We start from the raw sequence: 17,783 nt of genomic DNA, 5'->3' as shown, positions 1-17,783 counted from the left end.
AATACCAATGACTCCGGACTGGGCGACATAGGGAGACCGCATTTCTATAAAAAATTTTAAAATTAGCCAGGCATGGTGGTGTGCAAGTGTAGTCCTAGCTATTCAGGAGGCTGAAGTGGGAGGACCACTTAAGCCTAGGAGGTTGAGGCTGCAGTGAGTCATGATTGTACCACTGAAATCCAGCCTGGGCAACAAAGCAAGACCCTCTCTCAAAACAAAAATAGATACCAATGATAGTCTTCGCAGAAATGGGAAAAATAATCCTAAAATGTATGTGGAACCACAAAAAAAGAGAAAGAAAACAGAATAGCCAAAGCCAGCTGAGCAAAGAGAACAAAACTGGAAGAATCATGTTACCTGACTTCAAATTATACTATGGTGCTATAACCAAAACAGCATGACATAAAAACAGACATTCAGACTAATGGACAAAATAAAGAACTCAGAAACAAATCCATACATCTACATCTACAGTGAACTCATTACTGACAAAGGTATTAAGAACATACATTGGGGAAAGGATGGTCTTTTCAATAACTGGTTCTAGGAAAACTGGATATCCATATGTAGAAGAATGAAGCTAGACCCCTATCTCTTGCCATACATGAAAATCAAATCAAAATGGATTAAATATTAAGTCTAAGGCCTCAAACTATGAAACTACTACAAGAAAACACTGGGGAAACTCTCCACAACATTGGTCTGGACAAAGATTTCTTAAGTAATGCTCCCAAGGTACAAGCAACCATCGCAAAAATGGACAAATGGGATGACATTAAGTTAAAAAGCCTCTGCACCGAAAAAGAAGCAGTCAACAAAGTGAAGAGACAACCCACACAATGGGAGAAAACATTTGCAAACTATTCATCTGGCAAGGGATTAATAACCAAAATAAATACGGAACTTAACAGGAAAAAAAATCTAATAATCCAATTAAAAATGGGCAAAAGACCTGAATAGACATTTATCAAAAGAAGACATACAAATGGCAAATAGGCATATGAAAAAGTGCTCAATATCATGGATCACTAGAGAAATGAACATCAAAACCACAATGAGGCTACGTACAACAGCTCATGCCTGTAATTCTAGCACTTTGGGAAGCTGAGGCAGGTGGATCACTTGAAACCAGGATTTCAAAACCAGCCCAGCCATCATAGTGAAATCCTATCTACTAAAAATACAAAAATTAGCCTGTCATGGTCATGAGTGCCTGTAATCCCAGAGTCAGAGGTTGCAGTAAGCTGACATCTTGCCACTGCACCCCAGCCTGGGCAACACAGCAAGACTCTGTCTCAAAAACAAACCAGGCTTGGCGCGGTGGCTCACGCCTGTAATCCCAAACACTTTGGAAGGCCGGAGTGGGTGCATCATGAGGTCAGGAGATCGAGACCATCCTGGCTTACATGGTGAAACCCCGTCTCTACTAAAAATACAAAAAAATTAGCCAGGCATGGTGGTGAAAGCCTGTAGTCCCAGCTACTCAGGAGGCTGAGACAGGAGAATGGCATGAACCTGGGAGGTGGAGCTTGCAGTGAGCTGAGATCGTTCCACTGCACTCCAGCCTGGGCAACAGAGTGAGACTCTGTCTCAAAACAAAAAAAACAAAAAAAACAAAATAAAACTACAATGAGATGTCATCCTACCCCACTAAAAATGGCTTTTATTCAAAACATAGGCAAAAACGAATGGTGGCAAAGATGTAAAGAAAAGGGAACCCCTGGACACTGTTGGTGGGAATGTAAATTAGTATAACTACTATGGAGAAGAGTATGAAGGTTCCTCAAAAAACTAAAGATAGAACTACCATATGATCCAGCAATCCTACTACTGGGTATTTTTCCAAAGGAAATGAAATCAGTATGCCCAAGAGATATTTGCACTCTCATGTTTACTGCAGCACTATTCATAATAGCCAAGATTTGGAAGCAACCTAAGTCAACAATAATTTATTGTACATTTAAAAATAACTAAAAGAGGCCGGGCGCGGTGGCTCACGCTTGTAATCCCAGCGCTGTGGGAGGCCGAGGCGGGTGGATCACAAGGTCAGGAGATCGAGACCATCCTGGCTAACATGGTAAAACCCCGTCTCTACTAAAAATGCAGAAAATTAGCTGGGCGTGGCGGCGGGCGCCTGTGGTCCCAGCTACTTGGGAGGCTGAGGCAGGAGAATGGCGTGAACCCGGGAGGCGGAGCTTGCAGTGAGCCAAGACCACACCACTGCACTCCAGCCTGGGCGACTAAGTTAGACTCCGTCTCAAAAAATAAAAAAAAAAAAACAAAAAAAAAATAACTAAAAGAGTAAAATTAGAATGTTTGTAACAAATAAATAATAAATGCTTGAGGTGACAGATAACCAATTAACCTTGATGTGATTATTACGTATTGTATGCCTGTATGAAAATATCTCCTAGCACTTTGGGAGGCCGAGACGGGCGGATCACGAGGTCAGGAGATCGAGACCATCCTGGCTAACACGGTGAAACCCCGTCTCTACTAAAAATACAAAAAACTAGCCGGGCGAGGTGGCGGGCGCCTGTAGTCCCAGCTACTCCGGAGGCTGAGGCAGGAGAATGGCGTAAACCCGGGAGGCGGAGCTTGCAGTGAGCTGAGATCCGGCCACTGCAGTCCAGCCCGGGCTACAGAGCAAGACTCCGTCTCAAAAAAAAAAAAAAAAAAAAGAAAATATCTCCTGTATCCCATAAACATATAACCTATATCCATAAAAATTAAAAAGTAAAAAGAAAACTTTTAAACTATCACTCATTCAGATAGTGTCAACATTTTTTCAGCACTTGATTAATTTAACGATGAATTGAATAACTTTTACAGAATTAAATAATAAAACAAACTATTTTCTGAATTGTATATAGACATGCGGGCAAAAAAAAAAACAAAAATAAAAATAACATAGACCAGGTGCAGTGGCTCACACCCTTAATCCCAACATTTTGGGAGGCCGAGGCAAAAGGATAGCTTGAGCTTAGGAGTTCAAGACCAGCCCTGGTAACATAGCAAGACCTCATCTCTACAAAAAATACAAACATTAGCCAGGTGTGGTGACACATGCCTGTAGTCCCAGCTACTTGGGAGGCTGAGGTGGGAAGATCGTTTGAGTCTGGGAAGTTGAGGCTTCAGTGAATTATGATCATGCCATGACACTCCAAACTGGGCAACAGAACAAGACTCTGTTTCAAAAAAAATAAGTAAATAAAATTTTTAAATAAAGTATTTTCATGTAATACTCAAAGTTCAAATCACAAAAGTACTGAGGATCAAACATAAGTAACACTAGCAAAGCAGCCAACGGCAGCCAACAGGCAGTTGCAGGCCACCTCTCACCATAAAACTTTGAGATGGAGCAACTGATTGAGAGAAAGTCCTCTAACCACAGCCATCTGCTTGTCATAGTTTGTAACACTGATCTTCCACACATTTTGTGTATCTTCCATGAACTCACTGTCAATGCTGCTCACGTAATACCCAAGAAAACCCAGTGAGATAAATTAAGTACTAAGGAATAAAATTTTGTCAGTCAGGTTAAACTTTATTTTTTACTTTTTAATTTTTTTAAAAAATAGAACACCTGGGCTCAAGCAATCTTCCCATCTCAGCCTCCCAAAGTGCTGGGATTACAGGTGTGAGCCACCATGCCTGGATGGGTTAAGCTTTAGAGGGCCACAGATGATTGTTCTATCTAAGATCCCCACCGCACCCCTGAAACCAATTTTTAATTTCTAGACTAGGCAAATATCAAAAATAGATTAGTGGTTGCTTAGGAATTCGAAATGGGGTGTGACAGCAAATGGATACAGGGTTTCTTTTAGGAGAAACAAAATGTTCTAAAATTAGATCATTGAGATGGTTATACAACCCTATGAATATATCAAAAAACACTGAGTTATATATTGTAAATGGATGAACGGTATGGTATGAGACTGCATCTCAATACAGCTTCAAAGAAAAGAGCCAATTTTCACCTGTTTGGGGTGATATCATCTCAGCTGAAAATGCATAACCTAGGCTACTGGAGGAAGAAGGTTCCACAACCATGCTTCCTCTGCTGGAGTTGCTTAGAGCTAAAAGAACAATAAACTACATGGAATGAGCATATTATAGTATGGTGTAGAATTGGAATCAAATATAATTAACAATTATCGACATATCTAATTGTAAACACATAATCATATATGAGACATAAATGGTAAATAGTGTATATAAATGACTATAATTCTCTAGTGAACTAGTGGGAAGAGGATAGCCTGCCCTTAAAAAAGAGAAATAAGGAAAGTTTTTGGCTAACAGGATTTACCCTAAGAGAAAACAGTTAAAAAGCAGGTGGTACTCTCTTCCCTATCAACCACCAATCTTCTCTCAGAAGCCTGAAATGTGAGCTCCAGTTTGATTTTTTTCTTTTTTTTATTTTCTGGGGGAAGCCTTACTTCTATCTTTGCCATCCAGTTTGATTTTAAAAGACAGTGCTGTCCCACCTCAAGACAGTGCTGACCCCAATGACCCATCCAGTTTCCGATCATTTCACCTCTAATACCAAGGGATAGGTGAGCATGTTAGTCAGCAGCTCCAACATCCAGGCTACCACACCCCTTAATTTTAAAAAAGCAGCAGCTGTAGCCTTCAAGTAGTCTCTAGAGCAGCACTGTCCAAAGAACTTTCTGTGATGATGGAGGTGTTCTATGGCTTATAGACTATACTGAGCAACTGAAATGTGGCTAGAGCAAATAAAGAACTAATTTTAATTTTAATTAACATGAAAATGAACTTTTAATTGTAATTTTCATTTTAATGTAAATAGCTGCATTTGGCAATTTAATACCATATTGGACAGATAATTCTAAAGTAATGATATCTAATAGAAATATAGACTGGGGCTGGGCGCACTGGCTCATGCCTGTAATCCCAACACTTTGGGAGACTGAAGTGGGCGGATCACTTGAGGTCAGGAGTTCAAGATCAGCCTGGCCAACATAGTGAAACTCCACCTCTACTAAAAATACAAAAAAATTAGCCAGGCATGATGGCAGGCGCCTATAGTCCCAGTTACTTGGGAGGCTGAGGCAGGAAAATGGTGTGAACCTGGAAGGCAGAGCTTGCAGTGAGCCGAGATTGCGCCACCGCACTCTGGCCTGAGCAACAGAGCGAAACTCTGTCTCAAAAAATAAAAATAAAAAGTGAAATTAATGGCAATAATATTTATTTATTTATTTATATTTATTTATTTTTGGAGACGAAGTCTCGCTCTTGTCCCCCAGGCTGAAGCACGATGGTGCAATCTTGGCTCACTGCAACCTCCGCCTCTTGGGTTCAAGCAATTCTCCTACCTCAGCCTCCTGTGTAGGTGGGATTACAGGTGCCTGCCACCAAGCCCAGCTAATTTTTGTTTTTTTGTTTGTTTTTTAAGTGGAGACGGGGTTTCACCATGTTGGCCAGGCTGGTCTCGAACTCCTGACCTCAGGTGATCCACCGCCCTTGGCCTCCCAAAGTGCTGGGATTATAGGTGTGAGCCACCAAGCCTGGCCAAAAATATGTATTTAAACCAATATACCCAAATGTTATTTCAACATAGAATCAACATGAAAATAATTATTGAGGTGGTTTACACTCTTTTTTTGGTACCATATTGTAAAGTACATGGATGTGCTTTGGTCAAGGAATATGCCTAGGCAGATGTCCAGGCCTGCATGACTCAGTAAGTTTAGAGCACCGTATAACTCCACCTGTTATCACAGCCATGTAGCCATAACATAGGAAGGCCATCCCTTGGCCCTGTACCACTATTGTCTGTAAAAGGCATAACTGCCCTGCTGATGCTAAGCTCTTGGGGCTCAGTTTGGCAGAGCACAGCATGGCACGGCTCTTGTGCAGGCGCTGGCGCCCAGAGAGAGTGAAGCTACTGACCCCTGTAAGGGAGACTGGCTGTCTGGCAGACAGGCAAGGGAGAGCCAGGAACTGGGTTGTGTCCAGAGGGAAAGAGTTAAGCTGCTCACCCTGAAGGCAAGGGAGAGCCACCCACGCAGCTCTATGTATGGGAGCACCCGGAACAAGCAGCCGGGACAGTGTGAGAGAGCTGTTGATGAGAGAGCTAGCTGCTAAATAAAAGTACGTTTCACCTGCCTACCCCCCGATCCGCACTGCCCCCCCGACCAAGTGTTCTTTCAGCTATCTGCCCATCCACCCACTCCCCTCAACCTCAGCATGGGCTGGAACCTAACCCTGGGCATGACATTTGGCATAGTCATGGACCTCACACATATCTTTGAAATCCAATGTTTATTTTACCTTTACAGAACATCTCAATTTGAATCAGCCACATTTCAAGTGCCCAGTAGTCACATGCAGTTAGTGGCTACTGTACTGGACAGAACAACTCCAGAAAGTCTTGAAGCCCTTTCTATATTACCTAATTATCCCTTCCCCTCTCTCCCCAAATCCCAGACAGAGTTACAAGAACTCTCCCTGACCTCTGCCCCTATACCACACCTGGGCATGGCAGGCTGCGAATTATTCCCATATTTTAAAATGTCTCATCTAAAACTTCCTTAAATTCCACCAAAAAGATCAATATAGTTTAATAAATGGATGGTAAAGCTACAGTCATTCACATCTTTGTATGGATTACAGAACTCTGGCACTTGAAGAGAACAGTACTAAACATTCCTCATCAAGTGACAGGGTGAAACTCAATCGTGTACTCTTAATTAGGACTTCTGAAACAATTAAAAACAAAATCTAAACAAACAAAGCAAAAAATACCCAAAGCCTTTAGGTAACACTTGGAAGAAAAAACTAAACAAAATAATACCTGTTTTAGTAACAAACTTCCAAAATGAGTGAGTGGCAAATTATTTTCTGTGGTGGCAAAAACAATCTTTGCACTGTCATTGCTCCTTTCTTTCCTTTCAGAATAAGAGTAGAGGAGGGTTGAAATAACTTCAAGACCAAGGAATAGTCAAGCAGGAGAGGCAGTGCTGCTTGATGCCCCAGAAGAAATGAATAGGCAGGTCACCCAAGGAAACTGAGTCAAGATTTTTTTTTGAACCAGGATTTCACTGTGTCACCCAGGCTGGAGTGTAGTGGCACAAATCATGCCTCACTGCAACCTCGAGCTCCTGGGCTCAAGCAATTCTCCCACATTAGCCTCCTGAGTAGCTAGAACTACAGGGACACACCACCATACCTGGCTAATTACTTTTTTAAAAGATGGAGTCTCACTATATTGCCCAGGCTGGTCTCAAACTCCTGGGCTTAAGCGATCCTCCCACCTCAGCCTCCCAAAGTGTTAGGACTACAGGTGTGAGCCACTGCAGCTGATCTATGGCTAATTTTTAAATTTTTTGTAGAGAAAGGTTTTGCCATGTTGCCCAGGCTGGTCTCAAACTACTAAACTCAAGCAATCCTCTCACCTCAGCCTCCCAAAGTATTGGGATTACAGGCATGAGCCACTGTGCCTGGCAGTGAATCTAGATCTTATTATAAGGTAAACAAAGCCTTCAGAGAAGATAAGCCAGCAAGAGAAAAATCTATTTAATACCATATGTAAGCATCAAAAACCAAGAGCTGATGGCAAAGGAGAGCTTAAAGGGAACACAGAGATAGTTTTGAAGAAACAAGCAGCAGTGTAATAAAACTTAATATTAGCCTATAATCAAGGTCCTCCAAATTCAGCATATTAGCTCATTTGAGCCTGACAACAACTTTTTTTTTTTTTGAGACAGAGTCTTGCTCTGTCGCCCAGGCTGGAGTGCGGTGGCCGGATCTCAGCTCACTGCAAGCTCTGCCTCCCGGGTTTACGCCATTCTCCTGCCTCAGCCTCCCAAGTAGCTGGGACTACAGGCGCCTGCCACCACGCCTGGCTAGTTTTTTGTATTTTTTTAGTAGAGACGGGGTTTCACCATGTTAGCCAGGATGGTCTTGATCTTCTGACCTCGTGATCCGCCCGTCTCGGCCTCCCAAAGTGCTGGGATTACAGGCTTGAGCCACCGCACCCAGCTGACAACATCTTTTGAGGTAAATGAGTGAGACATGATTTAACTCAATTTCATGAATGTGGAAACTCAAACAGGTTAAGCAGAAGATTAAGTGATTTCCCCACGGCTCATAAAGGAAAGCAATGAGTCAATTAGTTTTTTTCATTCTGAATAAATGTAAACACATACATAATGCCAGTTGTTCTAAGTATGTCGAGATTACAGCATAACCTTGCTTGGGAAGAGAACATTTACACACAAACTGATCCCACATCTAAAAATTCTGAGGTTTCCTACAGTTGAATTTACTTACCTAAAATCTCACCCCAGTCGTTTTCAACCTCTGATAAGCATTAGGATTGCCTAAGGAACTTTGGTGAGGGGGAAAAAAAGTTTACACTGCTTGAACTCTACCACGGAAGACTCTAATTTAGAGGTATTTGGGGACAGGCCCAACATCTGTATTTTATTAAGTATGACATGTGGTTCTACTGCACCCTAAAGGCTGAACAGCCCTCAAACAAACAGGGCTACCACAGGAAGGCTGAGGCCCAAGGAATGCCTGTGATTAAGGGAAGTCAACCAAAGTACTCCACAGTGTCTTTTGAAAAGAGCCTTCATCCCCAGGCTCTGCCCAGAACTAGACAGTGACGTGGACCACCCAGCCCAGGCTCAGGCCTCATGGGGTACCTGGCTCTCGGGACTGGCTATCATCACAAATGTGCAGGTCCAGGCGGGAGATGAGCAGATGGTAGGAGGACTCTTTCACATCAAATTTCTCAAAGTACTGGCTGAGGCGGCTGCTGCTGCTGTTGCTGTTGCCCTGGCTGCCACCAAATGCCTGGGCCCAGGACTGCTGGGCACTGGGAGCTGGTGGGGTGATCTACATGTGACAGAGAGAGAAACAGGAAGTCCAGACCCTGAAAAGATCCTTTGTAGGCTTTCTTTAAGCTTTGGTCCAGCCTGAGGAAAACCACAGTTTAGCAAGATGTTCCTTCCCTCTCATAACTGTTGGCCTAGTAGCTCACTTAGGTCTGTTTCAATTATATCACCCAAACTCCCAAAGCCTAATTATAATTAGTCTAATAACTGTTGGAATACAGTTCATAGTTCTGAATTGCCCTCCCGGCTCTCGCCCACCAGGTCTTAGTGGACTGATGCTAAAACATTTCCTCTAGGATGTCTTCCCTAAATGCCCTCTTTCAGCCTGTGTAGTGAGATGCCTCTTCTTTGTGCTCTCATGGCATATTGTTTATTCTATTACAGCATTTATCACACCATACTGTAATAACTCATTTATGGTCCATCTTTCAAGACAGTGAGACCCCCAAGGACAGGAACAAGAGGTGTATTCCATTTTTCTTCTCCAGTGGCCAGCACTGTATACTTAATACACTGGAGGTACCCAGTGAACAGAATAAATAAAAAATCAGAGGTGCAGGCAAAGCCTATGAATACCCAGAAGTAAACGACAAATTTCCCAAATAAAGTCTAGATTCCACCTACATTAGTATGAGTTAGGTCTGGCCTACTGAGTCCCTAGCACACCAAGGGTGTCTGTTTTATCTCTAACCTGTACAGGTTCAGGGGCCAGGCTCTTTCTTTGCTGGGCTGACTTCTCCATGGCTTCACTCAGTGACTCTGCATACTTCATCATAGCCTTGAGCTGTGAGTCAGTTAGCACCCAGAGCAGGTCATCCAACAGGAACATCAGCTTGGAGGATATCACATTGCAATCTTTGGTCTGAGGAAGCCACAGACAACATGGGGTTTATTACCCTGTTCATTCCAACTTTCAAAGTGTTGCCCAATCAGTTTCAGAAGCGGCTTTTCAGTCTCCAATATGTGAAAGTATCAAGCACTTTGGAGAGAGAATTTCTTACAAAACTACTAAAGTTTCCTTCATTTAAAAAAAAAGCAGCAATAGTCAACTGCCAGGTGCCTATGTCAGTGTCCCTACATATGGGTAAAAATTGCAGTTTCCAAAACTAAGAAAACAGGAAGGTAGAAACATTCTATTACTAGAGCATGTTGGGCAACACTGAATTATAGGCCTTCCCCTTTCAACTGCCATTCCAGGGGCCAGTAACATTCCAAACAATAAGGGAATACCAAATCCAGGCTGTCTCATAGTATAAGAGATGGAAGTTTTCATGAGGCCAGAGAACACACTTACTCTTCTTTTGAGGGCTATTTGGATCCTGCCTTGGTTTGTAATAAGCCTCAATGGAGTGGTGACTGGGTCTTGATCACCATTGTCTGTAGCATCTGCCTCAATTCGGAGTGTTTGCCAAGTTATTTCCTTAAATGTTAAAACCTGGAAGGAGAGAAAGTAAAATCCTTCATCCTGTGAATGAAATTAACCAAGAAGCAAGAAGTCCAAGGAAAAAAAACTGGCAAAGCAGAGACTCCCAGCACTCTCAGTTGGAATCCCACCAAGAAAAAGCAGTGAATTGGGGATCCATAATTAAGGAAAGGATGTAGCAGTAACACTGGACAGAAAGGCCTCTGGGCTCCCAGGAATGGGGAACATTTGAGGAAATCCACAAAGTGGGAATAATATCCTTTAATTAGTCCGACTTTGAATCTCTCCCCATTCTCTCCCCTCACAATGACGGGGCTGTCACCTCTCCTCGGCGGGGGTCAGTGATGCGGGTAAGGCGAAGGTCACTCTGCTGCCAGTGGGGGTTGACACTATAGCCCTGGAGCTGCCACAATTCAAAAGAAGCATGGAAGGCCTTGGAGTGAATCTTGATGGTGATAGAATTGACGATGATGAACATCCCTTCCACCACCTTTTCGGCAAAGCCATATTCACTACAACAAATGAGGCAGACCAACAATCAGAATCATGGGAGACTTTCTGCACAGTCTTTATGCGGGATGTTTAAATTATTTTATAATGATAATACAGTAGTCTTTTTTTATTTTTCTGAGACAAGGTCTCGCTCTGTTACCCAAGCTGGAGAACAGTGGCATGAGCACAGTTCACTGCAGCCTTGACCTCCTGACCTCAAGTGATCCTCTTATCTCAGCCTCTGAAATAGCTGGGATCACAGGTATGAGCCACTGTGCTTGGCTGCAGTACCTTTTTTTTTTTTTTTTTTTTTGAGATGGAGTCTCACTCTGTCGCCAGGTTAGAGTGCAGTGGCGTGATCTCGACTCACTGCAATCTTCGCCTCCCAGGTTCATGGTATTCTCCTGCCTCAGCCTCCCGAGTAGCTGGGAGCCACGTGCCACCATGCCCAGCTAATTTTTGTATTTTTAGTAGAGACGGGGTTTCACCATGTTGGCCAGGATAGTCTCGATCTCTTGGCCTGGTGATCTGCCCACCTCGGCCTCCCAAAGTGCTGAGATTACAAGCGTGATACCCGGACAGTACTTTCTTTAATGATAAATTTTTTTTAAAGAATGGAATAAAAGAGAAAGAGTTGACCTTGAAACAATCTCCCTCCTGTTAGAAAGAATAAATTGATAAATCTTTTTATAGACTGCAAACTATCTAATATTTAGACAATGTCTGTGAGGGGAAGTATAACTACAGAAAAGAGACACAGGGTTTCTACAAAATCTTCAAAGACACGACAGCAAGACCTGGTCTCAAAAAAAAATAAAAAATAAAAAAAAATCTTCAAAGATGGAGCATACTCTGCAAAGGTAGTGGAAAGAAAAGCAGTACAGCCAGGTGAATAAGAGGTTCAAAATCAGTCCCACCTTAACCCTGTCAAACACAGTCATCCCTTGGTATGTGAAAGTACTGGTTCCAGGACCCCCCAATACCACCTCATATACCAAAATCTGCTCAAATCCCACAATCAACCCTGAGGGACCTGCATATATGAAAAGTCGACTATCCATGTGGGTGGCACCCTGCAATATTTTTGATCTGCATTTGGTTGGAAAAAATCTGCATATGCATGGGCCCATGCAGCTCAAACTTGTGCTATTCAAGGATCAATTGTGCTTCCCAAAGAATATAGCTATACTTCCACAGTGAGAGGACAGAAATGGCAAAAGGAGAGGAATGAAGGACATAAAGTCCCTCTAGATGTGAAGAAAACAGCAATTCTTGACATGTAGGTGAAATCATTGCTCATTACAAGAGATAAAAGGAGGTCTGAAAATTCAAACTGAAAAAATATATATATATTTGGAATTGATGTCATCAAGAACTAGTATCCCTAATGTATAAAGAACTTCAAAAAACAGAGAGAAAAAAGAGCAAGAGCCTGACAGAAGTGGGACCAAGTATGGACAGGTCACAGAAGAAATAAATGCAAATAGATATTAAACATAAAGAGGCTGTGCACAGTGACTCACACCTGTAATCCCAGCACTTTAGGAGGCCAAGGTGGAGGATCATTTGAGCACAGGAGTTTGCGACCAGCCTGGGCAACAAAGGAAGATGCCCTCTCTACAAAAACTCTCTACAAAAAAATTTAAAAATTAGCCAGGTGTGGTGGTGCATGCCTGTAGTCCCAGCTACTTGAGAGGCTGAGATAGGAGAATCGCTTGAGCCCGGGAGACTGAGGCTGCAGTGAGCCAAGATTGCGCCACTGCACTCCAACCAGGGTGACAGAGTGAGACTCTGTCTCAGAAAAAACAAAAAAAAAAAGAAAAAGGAGAAAAGAAAAAACGCTGGGCACAGTGGCTCATGCCTGTAATCCTAACACTTTGGGAGGCTAAAGCAGGCATATCACTTGAGCCTAGGAGTTTGAGCTTGGCCCAGCAATATGGTGAGACCTGGTCACTACAAAAAATAGAAAAAATTAGCCAGGTACGGTGGTACATGCCTTTGGTCCCAGCACCTTGGGAGGCTGAGGCAGGAGGATCACCTGAGCCTGAAGAGGTCTAGGCTGCAATGAGCTGTGATCGTGACACCGCACTCTAACCCGAGTAACAGAGTGAGATCCTGTCTCAAAAAAAAAAAAAAGAGAAAGAAAGAAAAAAAGGCCGGGTGCAGGGGCTCACACCATAATACCAGCACTTTGGGAGGCAGAGGTGGGCAGATCACGAGGTCAAGAGATCAAGACCATCCTGGCCAACATGGTGAAACCCCGTCTCTACTAAAAATACAAAAATTAGCTAGATGTGGTGGTGCACACCTGTAGTCCCAGGTACTCAGGAGTCTGAGGCAGGAGAATTGCTTGAACCCGGGAGGCGTGAGCCGAGATCACGCCACTGCACTCCAGCCTGGTGACAGAGCAAGGCTCCGTCTCAAAAAAAAAAAAAAAAAGAAAGAAAATGATCCTCAGCCTCACTCATAAATCAAAACTATGCTGAGAGTCACTAGATTTATGACAAAGGTGACAGTGCAGTGTGAAAAAGATAGTTTTTTCAATAAATGGTGCATGGTCAGTTTGCAGCTATCCATAAAGAGAAAAATTAATATTGATGCCTACCTTCACCAAACAAAAAAAAATAATCAGTTCCAAGACGGACTAGACATTTAAATGTGAAAAGCCAAACAATAAAGCTTTTAAAAGAAAATATAGGAGACTCTCTTCCTGTCTTAGGATAGAAAGATTCCTTAAACAAGATACAAAAATTGCTAACCATAAAGTGAAAAAAAAAGATATACTGGACTACATCAGAATAATTTCTGTTCAATAATTTAAAAAAATTAAGAGTGGGCCGGGCACAGTGGTTCGTGCCTGTAATCCCAGCACTTTGGGAGGCCAAGGCAGGTGGATCACCTGAGGTCAGGAGTTCGAGACCAGCCTGGCCAACATGGTGAAACCCCATCTCTACTAAAAATACAAAAATTAGCTAGACATGGTGGCAGGCACCTGTAATCCCAGCTACTCAGGAGGCTGAGGCAGGAGAATCACTTGAAACCAGGAGGTGGAGGTTGCAGTGAGTTGAGATTGCGCCATTGCACTCTAGCCTGAGTGACAAGAGCAAAACTCCATCTCAAAAAAAAAAAAATTTAAAAAAAATTTTAAAAAAAATAATAAGAGTGATCAGTATCTTAGTATTCTGTACAGAGTAGAAGATATCTGCAATACATGTATCTAACCAAGTACTTGTTTTCAGAATATACAAAGAATTTCTACAAAGTAAGAAAAATACAACCCAAAGATAAATGAGCAAAACACTTACACAAGTGCTTTACGAAAGACAATATCCAAAATTCCAATAAACCGATCATTGGAAAAATATAAATTAAACCATAATGTGATACAACTACATACCCACCAGGATGATTAAAATGAAAAGATAGACAATACCAGATATGGAGCAACTAAAACTTTTATGCAATGCTAGAGGGAAAACTGGTGCAATCACTACGAATAACTATATAGCAATATTTACAAAAACAGAACCATAACCCAGCAATTTTACTGCTAGGTATATAAAATAGAAACGTATATATATGTTCACAAGATATACATACAAGAAGGTTCACAGCAGCACTATTCTCTTTTATTACATATTTTTAACTTATATGCAGGAAAACTCATTCTTTGTGGTGTATGGCTTTGTGGGTTTTGTTTTTTTTTTCCCCGAGAAAGTCTTGCTCTGTCGCCCAGGCTGGGGTGCAGTGGTGTGATCTTGGCTCACTACAACCTTTGCCTCCCAGGTTCAAGCAATTCTCCTGCCTCAGACTCCGGAGTAGCTGAGATTATAGGTGCATGCCACCACGCGCAGCTAATTTTTGTATTTTTTTTTAGTAGAGATGGGGTTTCACCATGTTGGCCAGACTGGTCTCGAACTCCTGACCTCGTGATCTGCCCACCTCAGCCTCCCAAAGTGCCGGGATTACAGGTGTGAGCTACTGCACCCGGCCGGCTCTGTGGGTTTTGACAAATACACGGAGTCATGATTGACCACCAAACTCATCAGAGAGAAGAGTTCTACAAGCCTGTAATCCCGGCATTTTGGGAGGCTGAGGCAAGTGGATCACCTGAGACCAGGATGAGACCAGCCTGGCTAACATGGCAAAACCCTGTCTCTGCTAAAAATACAAAAATTAGCCAGGAGAGGCCAGGCATAGTGGCTCACACCTGTAATCCCAGCACTTTGGGAGGCCGAGGCAGGCAGATAACGAGGTCAGGAGTTCAAGACCAGCCTGGCCAACACAGTGAAACCCAGTCTCTGCTAAAAATAAAAAATAAATAAATAAATAACTAGTGAGGCGTGGTGGCAGGCACCTATAGTTCCAGCTACTTGGGAGGCTGAAGCAGAAGAATCACGTGAACCTGGGAGGCGGACATTGCAGCGAGGCGAGATCGTACCACTGCCCTCCAGCCTGGGTGACATAGTGAGACTGTCTCGAAAAATAGAAAAAGTAGCTGGGTGTGGTGGTGGTGGCACATGCCTGTACTCCCAAATACTCTGAAGGCCGAGGTGTGAGAATCGCTTGAACCTGGAAGGCAGAGGTTGCAGTGAGCTGAGATCGCACCACTGTACTCCAACTTTGGCAACAGAACAAGACTCTGTCTCAAGAAACAAAAAAAAGAACCAGAAACTAGAAACGTCTACAACAAAATGGATTGTGGCATATGCAGGTAATGGAATGGTATACAGTAATGAGGAAGAATGAACTACAAATATATGTAACAAAATGGATGTCTCTCACAAACATAATGTTAAGCTAAAGTAGTAAGACACAAATGACTATACATTTACATAAAACAGCCATGCTGTAGCATATAACAGTACTTTATTCCTTTTTAAGGTTACAACACGCCTGAACCTTGAAAACATTATGCTAAGTGAAAGAAGTCAACCACAAAAGACCACATAGTATATTATTTCATTTATATAAATATTCAGAATAGACATAGACAGTAGATGAGTGGTTGCTTAGGGCTAAGGCAGGGAAGAATGAGGAGTGACTGCTAATACGTATGGGGTTTCTCTTGGGTGATGAAAATGTTCTAAAATTGATTGTGGTCATGGTTGTACATCCCAGTGAATACAGTAAAAACCACTGAATTGTACACTTCACACGGATTAATGTTATGGTATATGAATTATATTTCAATAAAGTGTTTTCTAAATTATGCTGATTGTGCTGGCTTGGCTTCTTTGGTTTTCTTTCTTTTTTTTTTTTTTTGAGACAGAGTTTCGCTCTTGTTGCCCAGGCTGGAGAGCAATGGTGCAATCTCGGCTCACTGCAACCTCTGCCTCACAGGTTCAAGCGATTCTCCTGCCTCAGCCTCCCAAGTAGCTGGTACTACAGGCACGTGCTACCACTCCTGACCTCAAATGATCCACCTGGCTTGGCCTTGAATCCTCAAACATCTTATTCTACCTAAAAGCAGAAAGATTACTGGGGTCTTGTCAAAAGGACACAGGAGCTCACCTGGAAAGGCTCTAACTGGCCAAAGACAGGGAGATATGAACATCAGGAAGAATAATGACTGTAAAGGTACGACATACAAAAAAATATATAGAAAGAGTAAATGTAGGATATAAGGCCAGTCGCAGTAGCTCACATCTGTAATCATCCTAACACTTTGAGAGGCCAAGGTGGAAAGAATGCAAAATGTAAAAAGAATATAAAATGGTAAGCCACTCTGGAAAAGTTTGACAGTTTCTGAAAAAGTTAAATCCTCCCCTAAATACCGTAACTAGGTATCTACCCAAGAGAAAGAAAAGCACACATGACCACACAAAAACTTGTATACAAATGTTTACGGCAGCATTATTCATAACAGCCAAAAAATGGAAATAAAATGACCATCAACTAGTGAATGGATAAACCAATTGTGGTACACCCATACACTATAATGTTACTCAGTGCTATGGTCTGAATGCTTATGTTTCCCCAGAATTCATCATATATTGAAATCTAATAGCTCAATGTGACAGTTTTAGAGATGAGGCCTCCGGAAGGTGTTTAGCTCATGAAGGAAAAGTCCTCATTAATGGGATTAATGCCTTTAGAAAAGAGGCCAGAGACCAGGCTCAGTGGCTCACGCCTGTGATCCCCGCACTTTGGGAGGCCGAGGCAGGTGGATCACCTGAAGTCAGGAATTTGAGACCAGCCTGACTAACATGGTGAAACCCCATCTCTACTAAATACAAAAAATTAGCTAGGCATGGTGGCACACGCCTGTAATCCCAGCTACTTGAGAGGCTGAGGCAGGAGAATCGCTTGAACCAGGGAGGCAGAGGTTGCAATGAACGGAGATCGTGCCATTGCACTCCAGCCTGGGCGACAAGAGCAAAACTCCATCTCAAAAACGAAAAAAAAAGAAAAGAGGCCAGAGAGAGACCTTTCACCCCCTTGGAAGTATTCTTACCAAGAAAACAAAAGCAAACAACATGAATCAGGGCAAGCCTTTAAATCTACCAGATTAAATGAGAAACATTTTCAATGACACCTTGATGATACAATCAGCCAGAATACAAAACAAGGGAAATTCTTTAGAAAAGATTATCTAATTCCTACAAAGAATAAATAGTATATTTAAAAATGTGTGTGTGGTGGGATATAATTAAAGAACTTTAAAAGGCCTATCACCCAAATATAAAGTATGGACTTCTTTTGATCCATATTGTTCTGTAAAAAATATATATATTTAGGTCAGTCACAGTGGCTCACACCTGTAATTCCAGCACTTTAGGAGGCTGAGGCAGGTGGATCACCCGAGGTCAGGAGTTCAAGACCAGCCTGGCCAACATGGCAAAACCCCATCTCTATTGAAAATACAAAAATCAGCCAGGTGCGGTGTCAGGCACCTGTAATTCCAGCTACTCAGGAGGCCAAGGCACAAGAATCGCTTGAATCCAGGAGGTGGAGGTTGCAGGGAGCCAAGCTCGTGCTACTGCACTCCAGCCTGGGTG

At 42.5% G+C, this 17,783-nt stretch overlaps 1 protein-coding gene across 1 annotated transcript in view; it reads right to left on the bottom strand.

Moving 5' to 3' along the window:
- BLTP3A (bridge-like lipid transfer protein family member 3A) overlaps nucleotides 1–17,783 on the bottom strand; it is an 82,572-nt gene that overhangs the window by 32,575 nt on the left and 32,214 nt on the right. The window contains exons 5-8 of the mRNA XM_007972852.3: nucleotides 10,613–10,802; nucleotides 10,162–10,302; nucleotides 9,559–9,729; nucleotides 8,676–8,868 (exon numbers count right to left, since the gene is read on the bottom strand). Of these exons, the coding sequence (XP_007971043.1) occupies nucleotides 8,676–8,868; nucleotides 9,559–9,729; nucleotides 10,162–10,302; nucleotides 10,613–10,802 (695 nt within the window). The remainder of the gene's footprint in view (nucleotides 1–8,675; nucleotides 8,869–9,558; nucleotides 9,730–10,161; nucleotides 10,303–10,612; nucleotides 10,803–17,783) is intronic.

Source organism: Chlorocebus sabaeus, chromosome 17, assembly GCF_047675955.1.
Source record: "Chlorocebus sabaeus isolate Y175 chromosome 17, mChlSab1.0.hap1, whole genome shotgun sequence".
Lineage (NCBI taxonomy): Eukaryota > Metazoa > Chordata > Mammalia > Primates > Cercopithecidae > Chlorocebus > Chlorocebus sabaeus.
Note: the sequence above shows the minus strand (reverse complement) of the source record. Positions and strands in the feature narration are given on the sequence as shown.